The 19,752-nt window shown below is 36.6% G+C and overlaps 1 protein-coding gene across 2 annotated transcripts in view; it reads right to left on the reverse strand.

Annotated features, from left to right (window-relative positions):
- CHRND (cholinergic receptor nicotinic delta subunit) overlaps positions 1-19,752 on the reverse strand; it is a 2,417,369-nt gene that overhangs the window by 813,607 nt on the left and 1,584,010 nt on the right. For both annotated transcript variants that reach the window (XM_044070671.1, XM_044070670.1), the window contains exon 10: positions 911-1,118. In XM_044070671.1, coding sequence (XP_043926606.1) covers positions 911-1,118 — 208 coding nt within the window. The remainder of the gene's footprint in view (positions 1-910; positions 1,119-19,752) is intronic.

Genomic DNA, 19,752 nt, shown 5'->3' on the forward strand with positions numbered 1-19,752 from the left:
AAAAAGTAGTACATAAATAAATGTTTAAAATGTTAAAATATAACATATTCAACAATAGACAACCATAAAAATATTGAATAGTGTTAAAACATAAATATTATAAGGGGAGAAAAACACTCAATGTTTCAGGGCTCTATTTTTTAAAAATGGTTTTAGACACACCATATTATTAAGCCCTGGTGACTTGTCTGCCTGAAGTCTAATAATCCATTGCTGTTCTGTCGCCTCAGTATAGTTTTTAAAATTGCCCCTTCTCACACTCTCATATACTTTCTGTAAGACAAAAAACTTACATTTATGCAAGGGGACCATTGTTCTTAACATGCATTGCTACTGTATTTCACTGAATATTTTCTATTAACTGTTACATACTACAGCAGCCTGTAACTTAAAAGTGGCATTGTGCATTTGATTGGGTTGGAAAAACAGTAAGAAATATTTGTTGTAATAAAAATTCTTAGCATAATTTCTGCTTTAGTATTCAGTAAAGAGGAATGACAATACAGTCATGCAAAAAAAAAAAAAAAAAAAAAAAAACAATCAAAATGTCCAGATGGTGAAATGAAGGCTTAGGGAGGTAGGCAAGAAGTCTGTGTAGCACAGTGATGCAATACTGGCATAACAAAAAGCTGCTTGTGCATGTACAATTCATCATAAAATGATTTATTTGCTATTCTGTTTATTTTTTTCAGCTTCCTTTCTATGGCTGAAATCACTGCATACACTTTACTGAAGTAATAGTTTCATGTTTTTGATAAATGGCATATCACATTCTACAATTTTATTTCTAATTACATTTTGAGTGTTGTAATGTACCAGTTAATCTTTGTGAGATATAGATGTTAAAAAGAGTCCATTGATGCCTTAAACCCCACCATAACACTAAAATTTAATCACATCCCACACTTACTTGGGGTAATCCGGCTTGTCAGGCCATGACGCTCTGACTGCTTCTCAAACATTAAATCACTGCGGGACTTCACCGTGAAGTATTCTTCAGCTTTCACAATGTAACCAACTGAGCTACTTCGCCGTTGAAGAGCTCCATTTTGTAGATGTGTGTCACTAGCTGCTGGCTTGGACATGTGCAGAAATTGTGGTAGCTTGTCCAGGAAGAACTAAAGTAAAAAAAAAAAACAAAGAAACAAAAAAAAAAAAACAAAGAAACAAAGAAGGAGAGGCACTACTTTAGTCTATGGCAATCATATATTCTTTCATCTCAGTATGCCAGATCATGAAAAGTTAATTTTTTTGTAAAATTTGCAATGAATCATTCCATCTTATTTTTATGTGTTCCATTCTTCATTTTCTAAGTAAATCAGTGGGTATTTTGGATATATACAATAAGTTAAACATCAGAAATAACTGAAAAGCCCCAAAAATGTAAGCTGGAAGTATTATTTAATTGCCAGACTATTCATTCCAAGTGCAATTATCTGTAGATTTCTATTTTGTGGGAGCACTCTGCCTTGCGGCTATGCTTCCTGAAAGTATGAAGACCAAGCTCAGACAGATGTTACTTCAAAAAGTGAACATACAGACCAGATGCATTGTGTCTTCCTGCTAGCTTTACTGTTTCAGTTGACTATGCATTTGTACTGCTGGAATCCTAAGTTTATTGCAGTACACTTTTTTCCCCACTCCTGGTTAGCAGCATAGTTTTGAGTTTCAGGACTAGTTTGGCTGTTATAATGCTCCAGAGTACAGTTAGAACACTGATGGGTCTTGCAGCACATATGCAAGTGCGTTCCCCATTTGTGATCATGCTTCTCATATCTGGTCATATTTCCAGTCAGATTAAGTATATCACTGATTTCACAAACTCACACAGTAATACAATTGTAATAGTTCTACTACTAAATTATTCAACAGTTTCTTCTACTAACATTTTTACTACAATTTCTTTCATGACACATGACTTCCATTATCAGCTTCATCCCATTCCTCCTTCCCTATTGGCTGTAACATTTGTTGGCTGCACAAACTTCATAAAAGCTGCCACTTATCATTCTCCAACACTGTCTCTTCCAAGTATCTCCCAGTATTAGCTCCACATTGCAGAAATAAGTCACACATTTATTTCAAAAAGCAGCACAAATAATTACTCAAAAAACATGAACATTTCTCCTGCCACAAATCCTCATCTCTCCTTAGTGTGGATATTCAGATAAATCCAGGACTTTTCCCTAACATCCACCCCATTACAAGTCCAATAGACTTTCTTCTGCTTATAGCTATTTATAAAGTCTCTGCAATAAAACAACTGAAGCTCATTCCTGGTTTCAGCTGTACTCACCCGACAGTGCTGGACTTATAGAAATATGGCTAAAGTTTTAGTATAAGAGATCCAGGAATTATATCTGTAAATTATAATTCATACTAGCAGGACTGAACAAAGGTTTAATCAGAGCTACAGTTCTATCCACATTCTTTCTGTAACAGGTCAAAGGTTGCTTCTTTTATCAGTAAAAACAGGCTCTTTGACTAATGTATATATGCTCATATTAAATATTTTTCCATTCAGGTGAATTATTTTTTTCAACACTTGTACATCAATTTTCAGTGTTCATGAATGTTTATCACTTGGTCACTGCTGCAGTAGCCTTAGCCATATGGGTTATATCTTGCTAAGGGTATAACACCAGCCAGCTTCCAAAGCTTAAGGTTAGTTTCCATGCACTGTTATCAGCTCATGCAAAGATGAAGAAAAAGAGTTGCTTCGGCACCATGCCCTTCAGAGCTTTCCTGCCACTGAAGAGCACTTCTCTTGTGGGCTTTCAAGGATTGATGATTGGGTAATGCTTCTCAATTGCTGTAACTGTTGTTCAGTCGGGATTGTTTATGTGGCAATATGTCAAGAAGGTGAAGGATTTTATACTGGCAAAACTCAGAGAAGATTTAAAGACTGAGTTTACAAACACATGCTTGATATTAGAAATAATAAAAACAATTCTGTATTTAAGCACATTTTGAAGTTTCCTACACACAGGTTTGTGTTTTATGGGTTGGAAATGGTGAAAAAATATCCAGGGGGGGGGGGGCTTCCTGGGCTGAATTTATTGAACTGAAAGAACTTTTGTGGCAAATAAAGCTTAACATACACATTATACCAGGCTTAAAGGAAAGCCTTGCTATTGCAAGTGTACTTAGGGTTCATTCATAAGTTATTTAAAGCAACATTTTTTTAGCATACTAGGTTGGTGAATAAGATACTTCTTTATTTGATCTGTTTGAGTTTTCAATGTTTTAATGTTATTACTAGGTGATGAAGTTTTAATTTTTGGTTTGTGAGAACAATTGATATACAATTTGTATTAGACTGGATACATTCTTAAAGGTGATTATGTTACTGGTTTAGAACAATCATGTGACCAGTTATGAAGGTTTATTTAAACTTGTTTCAGTGTGTTTTTATTAATTATGATGAAATTGTTATTAAACGCTGACAAAAGCGCTTAATTTCTGTTAAAATTTACTACTAAGTTTTTGTTGTGCTGCTTTGTTTGTTGAAGGTATCAGTAGATTTTACTGGTTGAGTCTTTTGTTTTGGTTCTTGGTTTATTGTGATTCCTCCCTTTTTTTGAAAATAGCCATGGGAAATTACCACAAGCTTCCTCACAGACTAGACCTACTCTGTGAAAAGATCAGAGGTGTCTTGAAACAACTTTAACTAAGTTAGTTTTGATACCTTTTAGGGTCCTATTTCCGAGGATGTGCAACAGGTATTAAAGGACGGAAGAAAATCTGCTACTATGAAATCAAATAGAAAATATTTTCTAGTTGGTACCAACACAAGACCCAGGACCCTTTTAAGGCTAGTAGTCCTCTGGTTCTACAATGTTTGTGTGAGTTATTATCCTCTGCGCTTTCTTACTTCTCCATCAGTGTACACTTGTTGGCCATTTCAACATGCCTGCCCATGAATCCTCCCTTTCAATGCATTCCCATGTTAAATTGTTTTTGAAAGTGGTGTTAACATACCAAGCCTCCTAGTTAGGATCTTAACTTTGTTTTGGAAAAATCAACTCTTGCTGCATTTGAACTAGCTCACCAGGCTGATTTGAGGTTCTTAATATGGAAAACAGTTTTGCTGATTACTCTGACTTCTGCAAGAATATCTGAGTTGCAAGCAGTTATGGTGGGTCAAAGTTCTCATTTTCCACAAAGATAAAGTTTCCTTAAGAACTAATCCTTCCTTTATACTTAAAGTGATATCCAGATTTACTTTTAGCCAAGCTAGCCATATCACTGTCTACTTTCCAAACCCAAATTTGAGGGAGAAAGGATTTTAACAGATAACTCAGATATTATCTTGACAGGACTAAAATTTTCAGAAAGTCTGATACAATTATTAATTTCTTATGAAAGTAAGAAGGAAGTGTAACTTGTGCCAAAACAGATCTTCAAATGCATACCTCTCAAGTGTATGTCTTTACAAGGAATGTTCCTCATTTTGGATCTTAAAAAGTCTATGTTCCTCTTGCCTCCTCATTGAAAAGGTCTGTCACACATTCATGGTTAGGAATTTTTAGTTAATATCTATGGTAAACAATACTGAATAATATTAATTCGTCAAAATGACATTTTATAAGTATATAAAATAACACATTTTAACCATCATGTCAGATTCCTAGCTAACATTTTAGTAAGTGTTCCACATTGTGCACATTATGAGAGGTAGTTTTCCTCATTTTGGAGATGGAAGGTTGAGAATTATGTCCAAATGGCTGTCTCATGTTATCACCTTTTGCTATAATCACCACAATAAGCCAATTCCAGGCAGGGTCAATGCTTACTCTACAAGGGCCTTGGATTCATCTGTGGCTTTTTGGAAAGGTTGGATCCTAGACGTATTGTAGAAGCAACAATGAGGTCCTCTGTACACAGGTTCATAGGTGTTTACTACATTAATGTCCTATGGGGAGGATTTAAACTTAGCCTTATTTCCCAAAATATATCTAGCAGATTGATACTGTAGGGTTATTTTATGGGATGTATGTAAACTTAGGTGCCAGACCAGGGTTAGATTTTTGATTCCTCATCCACTGGTCAAAAGTACACTTGAATTGGGTTACAGAATATCTTTTACTTAATATGGGTGACAAGCCTGTTCCAGGGAAGGGCTAGAAAATGAGAGACATATCTGTCCCTCCAGCATATCCTGTTTATGTTGTAAGCAAGATTTAGGTCCCTAGATCAGGTAATACTGATGCTGTTTGTTTTGTGAATGTGCAACATGTGCATTACAATGGAATCTGAGGATGCTTTGTAGATCAAACATAGATCACCTCTCAGTAGCCTGTAGGATACTGGGTACAGGACAGGTCTTCAACGTAGTCTGCGTAGGACATGTTGTTCATTCCTTGTTTTCTTTTTGTGAGGAATCTCTGTGGATGCTTCATTTGTTGAATATGCCTAGTTAGGTACCTAATGAAGGGGGTACTGTTGATTGGTCTGATGAAGGCCGAGTACAGCTGAACAATGACCTTCATGGACCTATATGCCATACCCTTACTTATCTGTTAAGCTGCACAGAATGATTTCCTTACCACTGTAGACATATGATGGTCAAAGAGCAAGTTGTTTATATATATTTCCAGATTACTGATCACTGGGGTGTATTGTCAGTGTGATAGCTTCCAGGGGTAGCCATCTTCCCAAAGGATACTATTACACATTCTTTGGCAGTGGGTTTTAGACTGTGGCTCTGGCACCAGTTATTAGTCTGTGTCAGGCCTTCTTGGATGATATTTGTGTCACTGGATGATTCTGTGACTGCACTCAGTTTGCAATTGTTTGTTATCTTGGTCAGTTAGAGCACCTTGATATTGGCCTTGACCTCAGATATAGTTATCAAAAAGGAGCGGTCTCATCACCAAGCCCTAAGACACTCTACTTGTGAGTGGCCTCTTTGTGGAGGTAGCTTTATCTCTCCTAATATCTTGGTCCTATCTTTGAGTTAGCTGGCTATCCAGTGGATGACACAAGTGCTTATACCTAATTTCATGAGTTTGTCAACAGTGCCTGAATGGGGTATTTTGCCATAAGCTTTTTGCCAGGTTATGGTAGGCAGTATACACTATTTTTCCTGTTCATTACTTTGGTGGCCCTTTCAAAGAAGTCCATCAGGTTGAGTAGGCATGACCTGCCCTTGATAAAACCAGACTGAGTTGGATAGTGATTGAATGCTTCTTTTGTCATTGTTTATTACTTCCATGTAATTCTTTCCATAGCCTTACATATGAGACTAGTTAGGTGGGTCTGTGGTTATCTTGGTCAGCAGGCGGCCCATCCTTGTGCAGAGGGATGACAGTTACAGTTCTCCATTCTCCTGGCACAAAGCATGTCTAGAGACAATAGTTAAATATGAGATTCTTGTGGTCCTGATAGGTCTTGTTTCATGCTATTAATGCAGCATCCTGAGATATTATTCTGACCCACTTATTCTTGGCCTTGGAAAGTGCACAGAGGACCACTTCCCTTTTTTAATTTTTCCAAATCTTTTGGGTTTCTAATACCATGACAGGAATGGACCCCATCCCTAAGTCAAAGTATGATTAAAGTTCATGAAATTAGTATTGTTTCAGTCTTTGATGTCTGCCAAAAATGCTCTTTGCAACACTTGTAGTGTGCCCAGTAATGACTCCTTCTGCAATTTGTATGGAGTTACATGTATTGGTAACATATCTAAATACGATTGTAGATTCTTTTTTTATAAGACCCGTTACTCCTACTACTATTGGAACTGTCTGGGTATCTTTCTTCCACATTGCTCTAATTTCTGCCTGCAAATCTCGATATTTTATGACTTTGTGTCTCGCTGTATGCAAGACTCTGTAGGCAATGGGTGTAGCGATTTCAATGATCAGTGCTACTTTTGTCTTCTTTTCATGGACCACTATATCTGGTTTTCTCGCAGCTATCTTTTGAACTGTTGGTAATGGATGAACACATGTGATGCAGACCTCATCATTTTCTATGATCCTTTGTAGTTCATGTTTCCAGTGTTTTTCAGCCACTTCAGTACTATAATGTCTTCACAATCCCCAGTGCAACAGTCTTGCTACATTATTGTGCCTTTCAGTATACGATCCTTCTGCCATTAGTATGTCACAACCAGCAAAAAGTTGTGTGACTGTTTCCAACTCTTTTACAAAACCTACATTTGTCTGTTTCTCCCAGATGTTGAATGGACTTTGTAAATCAGTGTGTACGTAGCCCACTATCTTGGGCCGCCAATATTAACCTTTCATCTTTTGGTTTGAATTCGCCTCTTCTTAACCATTCCTGTGTTCGATTCTGATCAACATGGGGTGCTTCCAGAAGTTTTCTATACTTGCAACTATATTTATCCATTTTCCACATTTCTTGCCTACTCATCTGATTTTTCATCTTATATTCATTCTTTTGTTTTGTGGCACATTCAGTTGCTTTCTGATTTTTATCTACTTTTAGTTTGATTCCATTCTCGCTTGACTTCAATATGCCCTATTATAGCTTGGGGTGTTATGGCTAAGAATATTTCCTGATGGGTGTCTGGGGAGAGAGGGATAAAATTTGTTGGCCAGTAGATTTGCTATATCTTCCTGCTCAGTGTACGTAGCTCCATTTACAATTAGTTCAGAACATTGCTGTGTATTGCCTTAGAGGTTGTTGACATAGCTGAAGAAGGCCTGCGATTGTTTTTGGCTCGGGGGGGCTATTTTTACCTTAGACTTTGCTTTGGTAGACTTGATTAGCCTCCTAAGTTGCTTGTTAAGATTAGCTTTTTACTTTGATGGGCATTGCACTATAGTAATTTGAAAGTGAAGAAGTTCAAGCATGTCATACTCTTTGATGACCTTGTGGTGTGTTTGTATTTGAAGAAAACTGAGACACCACCTTTTGTTCTTTTTTATGTAGTAACTGGTTTGAATGTGTGGAAGACATTACAGCTCTGCACTGCTGGGGTGCTCTCCATGGCTCTAATCCATGTCTCAGTAACTACACAGACATCTACATTCTCCAAGGCTTGGAGAGTTTGCAGGCAGAAAAACTGCAAACCTGCATACCTACAAACTAGATTCCTTCTGCAGGTCTAGGCCAGGCTTTGCAGGGATCATTTTCAATGGGTTCCTGGACCCTCCTCCTTCCTTCTCGTAGTTAGGTTAAACTGTGTTAGTCTACCCTTATAGCTAAGGCTAGTACAGCAGTGATCAAATGATGAAAGTGCAGTCATATATGAAAACTTAACACAACAGTAGATCTTCAGATGATCACTGTTGCAGTAGCCACTCCTTCTCTCCCTTCATCCATTTTTTTTTTCATATATATATATATATATATATATATATATATATATATATTTTTTTTTTATAGGGTGAGGGTGGGGACCTCTATTTTTATTTTCCTAGCACTGATCTGTTTCAGTGCTGAAGGTTCATATATAAGTACTAACAGCATAAATCAAAAAGTTCAAGGACCAGTTTCCATACATGTTGGCTTTTGTGTAATGTTGACTAAAACTACAAAGTAAAACTAAAAACTGTCAAAAAACACAAATAGCAGGCGAAAAACTGAGACAGCAAATAAAAAGAACAAAAACAGTTTAATAAGCGCTTTCAGAAAAGCTAGTACTTTTCCTTCTTCAGACATTTTAAAAACCAATTAACTCACATTATATATCTTTACCTACAATCAATTAAGATCAATTAAGCTAAAATGGTCACATTCCATAAAATTTAAAGCTATAATAACATTGACAATATATGTATCTAGTAACATTCCATATACCCCTCAAAATTAGAAGAGCGGACCAAAAAACAAAGTTGACAAAACACCTTTGATAGTCCGGAACTTTAAGGGACATCATAAACCTTTGCCATTTAAAAAAATATACTTAAATTGTATTTATATATACAGTAGATCTTATACAATAGGTAAAACAGTATAAATTGGAACTGGCTTTTTTAGCGGTATGCTCCAAACAAGAACAAAGTTACACAGCATGAACTAACTCCAACAAGATGAAACGAAAATACTATTATTATACCATAACCTAAATAACTCGTTAAATATTTATTATTATTGTATAAACTAAACAGATGCATACATTTGCAACCGTGAAAGAACATAAATACCTAAAATCTAGTTACCTTTTCAGGGCCAAGTGTTTTAGAACACATTTTAAATTTAAATGTTGTTGGAGTTAGTTCATGTTCAGTTTTTCGCTTGCTATTTGTGTTTTTTAATGTTGACTAAACATATATCATCTTAATCTGTCAGATACAATATACAGATAGGTTCCCACAACTCTGGACATTTTCCATAACTTTTTAAACCTAATAAGTTCTTGTCATTGGCCTTTCAGCCCATTTATGATATTTTATGTATGCACGCCTACTTTTTTTTGTAAAAGAAGGTTTAACCACAAATAAAATTATCTGAACAGCTACTTTATAGTTTGATAAATTCTCAGGAAGGGTATTAAGAAAACTAAAAGGTCAAGGAAGCTTTTTATTTAGCATGTTTTCTTTTAAAATTAAGTAAATTGACTATCTTTCCCTATACTTTCTTATTAAATTTAAAGCCTTATAAAAATGTTTAAGGTCAGGGTCATCAAGTTTTCAAAATTAACAGATAGGAGAAAGAATATTACCATAGCTTGTTAGATTAATGGGTGTATTTTGAACATTATAAGACACAGGTTCATAAGTAAGTACTAACCTAGCTGCCCTTGCAGGCTATTTTAAGCCTAGCTAATTTCTGCTTTTTGTGCTCAAAATAACCTATCCCATTTATTTATAGATTTGTCTTTTCCATCCCATGGAAAATAATGATGTATTACCTGTAATGAGAATTACTGAGATCATGCCATAGATAATTTGAGGGGACATAAAGCATTTAGGAGCTGCCTTTGTCCTTTTGTATTACAGAAATCAGTCCTGGAGTAAATTTTCTGTTCCCCATCCATAGATCTAAGTTGCACTTAAAACAATGTTCATCCCTGTCCATATTTATGTGGATGGGGAGTGTGTCTGAGAGCAGAGATATTTGTGTCCCTCCTAACCATTCAGTTGATGTTGCAGAAGGTGTTTAGATCCCCGGACCGAGTACTTCTTTTGCCATTTGTCTTGCTGATATGCAATAACTCCATCAGTAATAGTTTGGAGGATGCCTTGTATGCCAGAAACAGGTCACTTCACAATTTGCAGGATACCAAGTATAGTGACAGGGCTTTGACCTTGAATCCTTTTAGTAAGTCAGCCCTTTTACTTCATCATAAATTGCATATGGTTAACAAGTGCATAAAATAAAAAAATAAAAATATGGTAAAATTTAGAAAAAGGAAATTATTTCTAGACATATTTTCATGTTCCAACAATAATCAAACTCAAATGAGAAAAGCAGAACAGACAACAACATATTATCATTACCAGCTTTATTTTGTATTAGATACTGTACATGTTGAGGAGATTAAACAACAAAAAAGAAACATCTGACTTTCACTTATCCTGTGTGCCTGCTGGAATAAGTTTAGTTATAGCTATTCAGTCAATTTGATGGATAAATCTTGATTTATTGAGAGATTCCAGTTTGCTGTTAACCTTTGAGTCACAACTTGTTTATTACCATTAATTAAAATTATGTACACTTTGATTCTCATAAACTAAAAGCTATTGGAAACTTAACACACTCATTGACAGAATGATATCACAATCATATAAAACTGGTTGATCCAACAGGGTTTTCCTTTTCATTGCCTGCTTCATTGTCTGCTTGAATTAAACTTTCTCATTTTTTTTTCAAATGAACTTCTAAAATAGGTAGCTGCAATTAATTTTCCTCTCAGATTACTAAATGGTACTGCCTTAAGATTTATTAAAATATCCATAGTATTAATTCTAAACATTTTGCCCAAAGGTTCCTTGACTTCATTAACTTCAGTGCGCTGGAACAGCTAGTTGACACCCCCATAAGGGGTGCCAACATCCTGGATCTGGTGCTCACTAATATTGGGGACCACTGTAGCACCTCCACTGTGAGGTTCTCCCTGGTTAGATCTGACCACAAATCAGTCTCATTTAAAGTAAATATCACACCTAACCCCCCCCCCCCAAACTAAACTAAAAAAACTTCTCCAAAGCAGATTATAACCTCTTACAGGATGGTATAAATAGCTTCACTGCACCTCCTCCCTCAGATGTAATTGACAACTATACCGAGTTTTACACCAGTGCTTTATACAAACACCTGTATAACTGCATTGACTCAGCCATATCTGATAGGACCAAAACAAGCTCCTCAAGAAAGAGCAAACCTGCCTGGTGGAAAACTGCCATTAACAGGCTTTACAATAAGTGGAAGAAACTGCTGTCTAAGAGTAAGAGGGAGCAAGCCCTAAACTGGAAACACTCCCTCCTCAGCTTAAACAAGCAAATAAATCTTCTTGTGACGTCCATCAAAGCAAACTATTAGTCCATATTAGCTTCCTCAACAAAGGACAATCACAAGGCATTCTATAGTTACACCCATAAAATATAAGGAAAGGCCTGGATCTGTGCAGAACTGGTAGTTAGTGATAGCACATATACTGAGCCTGGGGACATGGCTAACCTGTTGGCCAACAGATTCTGTGAAAACTTCACCCCCCTGTCCCTGCCAAATGTATCCCATAACATCTCAACCACCTGTCCCTTACCTTGTATTTCTAAAGAGCAGGTCATAAATGCCTCTCTACAGCCAGAAACACGGCATCTATTGGACCTGATAACATCCCAGGCTGTGTCCTACATGGGCTCCAACATGAATTAGCAACACCATTAGGTACTCTTTTCAGTCATAGTCTAAGCACCGGCTTCGTACCAGCTGAATGGAAATCAGCCACCGTTATTCCCTTGGACAAAGGTGGTGCTTCCACTGACCCTGGGAACTGTAGACCTATTAGCCTGACTAACCTTATCTGCAAGGCCATGGAGAAAATCATCTTTACTTTATAGGTAATCTCCAAATACTTGACCCTACTCATTTTGGATTTATCAAAGGGAGATCATGCCTGTTAAACATGGCAGACTTCTCAAGACAGTCATCAAGGCCCTGGATGAGGGGAAATCTGTGCATACAGCCTACCTGGACTTAGCCAAGGCATTTGACACTATCCCCCACTCAGTCATCATTGACAAACTCACCCAACTAGGCATCAGCCCTTATATTGTTAGATGGGTCACTAACTGGCTCATTGATATAACTTATATAGTCAAAATAGGGGAATCCACCTCCAACAGCAGACCTGTAATCAGTGGTGTTCCACAGGGGTCAGTCCTGGGACCTCTACTGTTTGGAATCTATTTCTCTGAAGTACAAGCAAAAACTAAAGGTCTGTGGCTGACAAAGTTTGCTGATGACTGCAAACTGGGAGCGGTCACAGAAACTCCTAATGATGTTAACATCCTATAAGAGGGCCTTAAATGATTGGTGCCAAAGGTGTGACCTTAAATGTAATGCAAAAAATGTATTATCATTCCTTTCAGTAAAAGTGATGTTCCTACTAACTACCACATCAATAGCAACAACTTAAGTACGCACTCAGTGGTGAGAGACCTATGCACACAGGTTGACAGCAACCTTATCTTTAAATACCATGGCTCCACAGTGAAAAGAAGGGCATTCTATATTGCTCATCTTATAAGTAAGGGCATTGCCTCCAGAAAAAAAGAAGTTATTACTTCCCTGCACTCTTCCCTCATCAGGCTAATAACTGAGTACAACACCCCTTTTGGTATGTACCTTTCCAAGCACCTGCAGCAATTGGAGAAACCACAAAGGTTCCTCACAAGGAAAATTAAAGGTCTTCATCTGTCCTTTGGGGATCGTCTGAAATCAATGTTTCATACAGACTACTCAGAGGTGATCTCTGCCTTGCAAATAAAAGCAATCTCTGATCCTGAGTTATTGGGAATGCTTCATATTCAAAAGTCAAATGATACAAAGGTTACTCACTTTAAAGAGTATGTGACATTAATAAAACCTGCTGGAGGGGCAGATTTGTCTCCCAGTGGTTACTACTCCTTTGGAACAGACTACCACTTCATGTCAAACAGAGCACCTTATTGGCCCTCTTCAAACACAGTCTGGACGATTGGATGGGTGACCGTAAATTCAGCCCGGGGATTCCACCTGTGTCGCTCTTGGACAGGGGCAATAAGTGCTGATCGTGGAAAAAAGGGTAATAACTTGGCTAGGCTTGTAAGGACCCTAGGCTCATTAGCCTACTAACTTCTTATGATCCTATATAATTGTCCATAAATTGGAAAAAACTAAAAGAATGAGTGAGAAGGTCACTGAAAAACCAATCAGTAAAAACAAAATGAAAACTCCAGCAAAGCTAGAACTTCCACTGAGTGACCTCCCAAACCTCTTGTGTCAGAGGCACATGGGATATATGCAAATGACCCTTATGAACATCAGGTGTTTCAGCTAATTGGCGATTCTGAATGCCCGTGACTTGTTTCATCATTTTAATGGACAATTATAGGGCCAATAAAGCCAAACTCCATTAGCTGTGGATATGCATATTTTGGCCTTGTTATGACCTCATCAGTACAGCACAAGCAGAGCATTTGACTTAGCATTAGAAACACAGGGCTGTTATACCCAGCTGATGTCCATTATCATTAGGGTCACTGCAAAAATATCCCAAACAACAAATTAAAAGAATGAGTGAGAAGGTCACTGAAAAAACAATCAGTACAAACAAAATGAAAACTCCAGCAAAGCTAGAACTTCCACTGAGTGACTTCCCAAACCTCTTGTGTCAGAGGTACATGGGATATATGCAAATACCCGTATGAACATCAGGTGTTTCAGCTAATTGGCGATTCTGAATGCCCATGACTTGTTTCACCATTTTAATGGACAATTTCAGGTCAATAAAGCCAACCCCCACTAGCTGTGGATATGCATATTTCGGCCTTGTTATGACCTCGTCAGCACAGCACAAGCAGAGTGTTTGACTTAGCATTAGAAACACAGGGCTGTTATACCCAGCTGATGTCCATTGTCATTAGGGTCACTGCAAACTGCAATTTGCTGTTTGGGATATTTTTTACAGTGAACCTAATGATAATGGACATCAGGTGGGTATAACAGCCCTGTGTTTCTAATGCTAAGTCAAGCACTCTGCTTGTGCTGTGCTGACGAGGTCATAAGGCCGAAATATGCATATCCACAGCTAGTGGGGTTTGGCTTTATTGGCCTAATAAATTAGAAAAAGGAAATGACTTGATATTTTTCATAATTTTATGACACTATTAACCAGTTAACATATTTTAAAATTAGATAATTTTAAACTACCCAAATATTTAGGATGACTCATTTTCTTATACTTTTTCTGGGTGCATCTACCTTACATATAAAATAATTAGTTTATTGATCACCTTAAATATTTCTTCATTATTTTTATGGACAGTTATATTTTATAACTTAGAATATTATGGGAAATATTTTAATTTTCATAATAAATTCTATAAGATAGATTATAAAAAATATCTTGGGCAATATTACAAATTCTTTCTGAAAATGACTGAGGAAGTAATCTACATTATTTACTAGAAAGTGATATATTCCTAAACATTTTATCTTCCAGTACTTACTAAATGTATTTTAATGGCATATTTTGAAAATAACATTGAATTCACTTCATGTTTATTTTCAGTTTACCTTAACATAAGCTTATCTATCAAGAACAAAAAATGTCTATTACTCGAAGTAAAGTCCCCATAGAAGTATATGGGATTTATAGGTACAGCATGACAATTTCAGCAAATGCAGTTGCCTTAAAACAACTGACTGATAAGCTAATGCTATAATCAGCAAGTGAGTCACCAAGAAGTAAATAAAGCCTCCATTTGCAATGTGAGTAAGTGGAATAGCTGTGGTGATAGAGGGGAAAGTTTGTCTCATCTGGGTACTCATAACTGATAACCTATTTACTGAATTTGCATTTAAGCATGAAATGTCATTGGTAAGAGAGTTTGGAAAGTTAAAGACTTTTAAAAAGAAGGAATGTACACCAGATAAATGATATTTGATTCATCTAAAGGTAAAATAGAGCTGCTGTGTAACATTAGTGGTCATTGTAAATAACGGATTTAAAAGTCAGATTACTGTCTTGAAAATGCCTGGTTTCAAAGTCAGAAATTGGATAAGTGAAACTTAGTTGTATTCTTGTAGCTCATACTGTCAAAATAGGTTAATGCCGCTGTTTATTAGAGAAATGAGCTGATAGCAAGTCACACCCTGACTTGCTTGCAATCACGTAAACATGTTTAAACATTTAGGTATAGAATGAAGAAATTCTGCCTACATTAGACCGTGACATTGTACCTGAAAAAGCTAGATGTGTTGCAGTAATATACACAAATAAACCAGAGCTTACAATAAAAGTAATACAAATGTCAAATTTTTTCAGTACTGAAATTCTACTAACTTCCCTTAAAAATAGCAGATGTTAATCATACAGTGTGGAACAGGGGATTTCCCTTCTCTTCGCTGTAGTGTGATCTTAGTTGGTATATTTAAGTAGGAGGGGGCGTGCAAGGGGGGGGGGGCTTGCCCCCCCCCGCAAAACCTTTTTATGTTTTGTGTTTTTTTTCAAGCACTTTAGATTTTCGAGTTTCCGAAAACTCGATCATATGGTCTCAACCATATGGGTTTCGTGTTTTTGGTAATTCGATAATCTAAAGTGAATCTGGAATCAGACAAAAATAAACAAATCTATGAGTTAAGCATCGGTCCCAAAGTGAGGTGAGCATGAGGGATGCATAATGGCTACCCCACTTAGCAAAAGCCTCAGTTTCTAAAACAAATGAAAGGTAGTTTGTGATGCCAGGAATGTAATGTACTAGCACTCCTCCCCTAAATTATGCTGGTTTGTGGACTTAAGAAATGAGAAGTGTGAGTTTTGAGAGCCTTCCATTACAACATGTTCAAGAATTTAACAATGTTTAAGACGTTCCTATATTATCTCTTTTTAAAAATAGTAATTCAGAACTGGGGATAATTTTCTTTAGATGATGCAGCCAACTATTTTAGGATGCAGAACAGTGAAAATTATGGTGTGTTTTGAGTTTTTTTTTTTTTTATTGTTGCTGCCTATATTGCTTTTCTGTATGCCATTTTTACCTGTTTTGGTTATTATTTGGTATATTTTGTTGTCACTCTGATGTTATGAATATTAGGGTTATGTATACTCTGTCTTTTGTCAAGGAAATGACACGTATCCTGTACTGGCAAGCCCATAAAATGACAAATCATTGTCATGTGTATGGCTAAATTAAATACTTAGATAATATATATGTGTATTTTGGATGTAAAATAAATCCTTCAATGAGTACATATCCTACAGCAACTAGGAAACATTAGGCAGAAGAACTATTTTACTTCAAAAATATACAAATATATGTTGTATACTAATAAAAAAAATCTAAACCAATTTAACAGACAGCCCACTTTCTAACTGCATAATGCCATCCAGGTTGGGGGTTACAAGGAACATTATGGGCCTTCCAGGGATGGACAGGTCCATTACTTCACAAGTAATGCCCATACTTTCATACATTATTTCTTGCTTGATAAACCCCCCAATACATTATTAGACCACTTTTAGTAATCTTTTCAGACCATGGAAGAATCTTAAACAGATCTGTTCCCAGACGAAATCATCTATCCACTTATCTTCTCTTAGCAAGCCTATAAAAATGGCAAGTCGTCATGTATACAGCTAATAGGATGTGGGCAATAAACACTTACATAATGTATAAGTATACTTTGGATGTAAAATACATCCTCCAAAGAGATATTCTACAGCATAAACTTCAGGTTTACTTCATAATTGCAGACACTTTTTAATTAATTCATAAGCTGAGTCTGCTACAAGTGCTTGTGGTTTAGTAGCTTGTGACACACTTACTGTCACTTGTCACTCCCACTAGTCTAATCCTAGTGAATTACCTAGTCTTTCCACCACCACTACTGAATCACGTAGCTCCTACCAGAACCCTAACTCTAATCTTAAAACTCCTATCCGGTCTCTAACCCTAATCATAGCCCTACCCCCAAACCTAAAATCGTCAATCAATACCTAAATCTAAAACTCCACTCCCTCCTCCCTAAACCTAAAATCTCCCATTGCTCCCTAACCCTAAAATTCTACTTCTGCTCCCTAAGTCTAAACTCCCATCCCACTTCCTAACTCTAATTCTCCCTACACAATCCTTAAACCTCCATTTCCAGATCTCTCCCTAACAATAAAACACTCCTCCCAAACCCTGATATTCCCTTCTCAGCACCTAGGATTAAAGTCATCAATTACTCAAAGCTAAACCCCCTCTTACTCCCTAAATCTAAAATTCTCTCCCATCCCCTGGCAATCAATGCCTAAATCCCTAACCCTCACTGCCACAGCTTGGCTGCTGAGTTAACTTTGCCTGAAGTTTGCTACAGTGTTTTGCTGAGATGTGACACCTCCACTCTTTCCCCGTGGCTGCTGCACCTCACTTGAACATGTAGCTGAGTTGGACCATAAGCAACCAGCTTTGTGAGTTATAAGATGGCCGCGCCCCTGGCTGAGAGATTGTGGTATTCCAGTGCCTGGGAATCTGGTGCTTGTAAAGACCACACAAGTTTCATTGACAGTAGTTTTTATTACAAAAAAAAAATGATATTGGTACTTTATTTTATCTTAGTTCTTACCAGTACTATCAGAAAGGGCTTTTATCCCAGTTTATTCCTGTACTACAAAAAAATCCAGTTTCCTCCTGCTAGCACTATCAAATTGTTTCTACAAAAGCTCAAAGTTACATAACTTAAAGTCAGGATATTTCTGTATTTCTTGCTGTAGCCATAACATGTCCTGTATCTGTTTTTGAAAATTGCTTTGTTCAAGAATCCAATGTCTCAGTGTTATAGGGGAAATATATCATACCATTACAAAAGTGAGACACCTCCTTTGAGTTTGATAATTATAGTTCCATAGCCATCTTACCTTCACTGCATACCTCTCAACTTCTTAGCACAAGAAACCTGGACAAAGTCTAAAATAATGGGGGGACAAAGCCCCAAAATAGGGGCATGTTTTAGATATGGCTCTTATAAAGTTGCTAGAATCACATGATTTGTATTAGCATGCATTTTCTGAAGGATATTAAGTCTGAAACTCACGTGTGTCATTATTTTGTGATTTCAGTCCTCAGTGATTTTCCAGAAAACTATATAGTTTATGATGAACAGACCAAGAATATGATGCCAAAATCTGGACATTCTGTGGAAATCTGGACAGTTGAGAGGTATGCTTAACTGTCTAAAGTACTTAAATTTATCCATAAACAAGTCCTCAAACATCTCATCACTAATAATCTGCTCTCTCTCTAACTCTGTTTGGTTTGAGACAACATCACAGTACTGAAGCCAGATGTCATGCCTACATTTAGTACACCAAAAACATAATTAGAAAGTGTTGGTTGCTTCATTTTCTTAGACTTACTAAAAACATGTGATACACACTCACATCAGCTACTGTTAGGTTTCAGTAACAGAACCACACCACGGCTCAGCACCTGTCCTAATGTGTCCACTCACTTTTCATCCTACTAGCCTGTAATATTGCACATGATCTAGCTTAGGAGTCATATTTTTTAATAATCATAAAAATAACATGTACACAGCACACAAAGCATAACCATTCTTTCCTATTTCAATATGGTGATGATTCAACAGTAATAGCCTCTGATTCTGTGGTCACATAATGCATACTACTCAGGCTCAGCACTCTTTCACTTCTTTTGAAAACTGAGTAAAACAAACTCAGTTACTTTTGTTTACACACACACACATGCATGTGCACATACCATTAAATTAAGTCTCTTCACCCTGTTAATCTTTGTCCAGCTATGACGACTTTAAGTATTATCATCCACAAACTCTAATACCGAGATAGTAGCCCAAACAGATATCCTTGGTATCATCATAGTCCAAACCATGAAATTCAGTCATCACAAACATTAAGTAGTACAAAAAGTAATTGCAAGTAAGGATTATAAAGTCAAGCCCTATTTAACAGATCATGCTCACATGACTACATTTATTACCTAGTCTGCTCTGTGCATACTCAGTTCTTGTCAATATATAGCCCTGTCAACTAACAACATTAGAACAGAGCTACAAGCTAGACAAATTCACTCCAAACACTCCTAATAAACATATACCACTGTCTAAAACATAAAAAAAAAACTTGATAGGTTAAACTTGCCTAATGTCATGGAATACTCCCACCTTAAAATGGCAAATAATATGTTATACAAGTCAACAAAAATCATCACTGTTCATCAGTGAGACAAATGCAATGTAAAAACAAATGTTTTGTATTTACACAAAATGCGATTTCCATGGGAAATTATTATACTGTGTATATAACACAGAATTATTCTATGCAATGTGACAAAAAATACAGTTAGATCTTTGGAATTTATACATTTTAAATGTACCTTAAAAGCCCACCTAAAACCAAAGTGGATTTGCCAATGTGATACTTTCCCAGGATAATCAGGTATACAAGTTGCTGTAGTATGTAATACTTTAGATTCATTTTCAGGACAACAAACATTGTATTATATTTTGTGAATGTCAATTACTTCATGAAGCTTTGTAAGGAAATTTTACCCTGCTAGACCAGTTGTATTCAACATGTTTACTAAGCTACGTATTTTGAAAGTTAAA

Source organism: Protopterus annectens, chromosome 4.part1, assembly GCF_019279795.1.
Source record: "Protopterus annectens isolate FY-2018-M chromosome 4.part1, PAN1.0, whole genome shotgun sequence".
Lineage (NCBI taxonomy): Eukaryota > Metazoa > Chordata > Ceratodontiformes > Protopteridae > Protopterus > Protopterus annectens.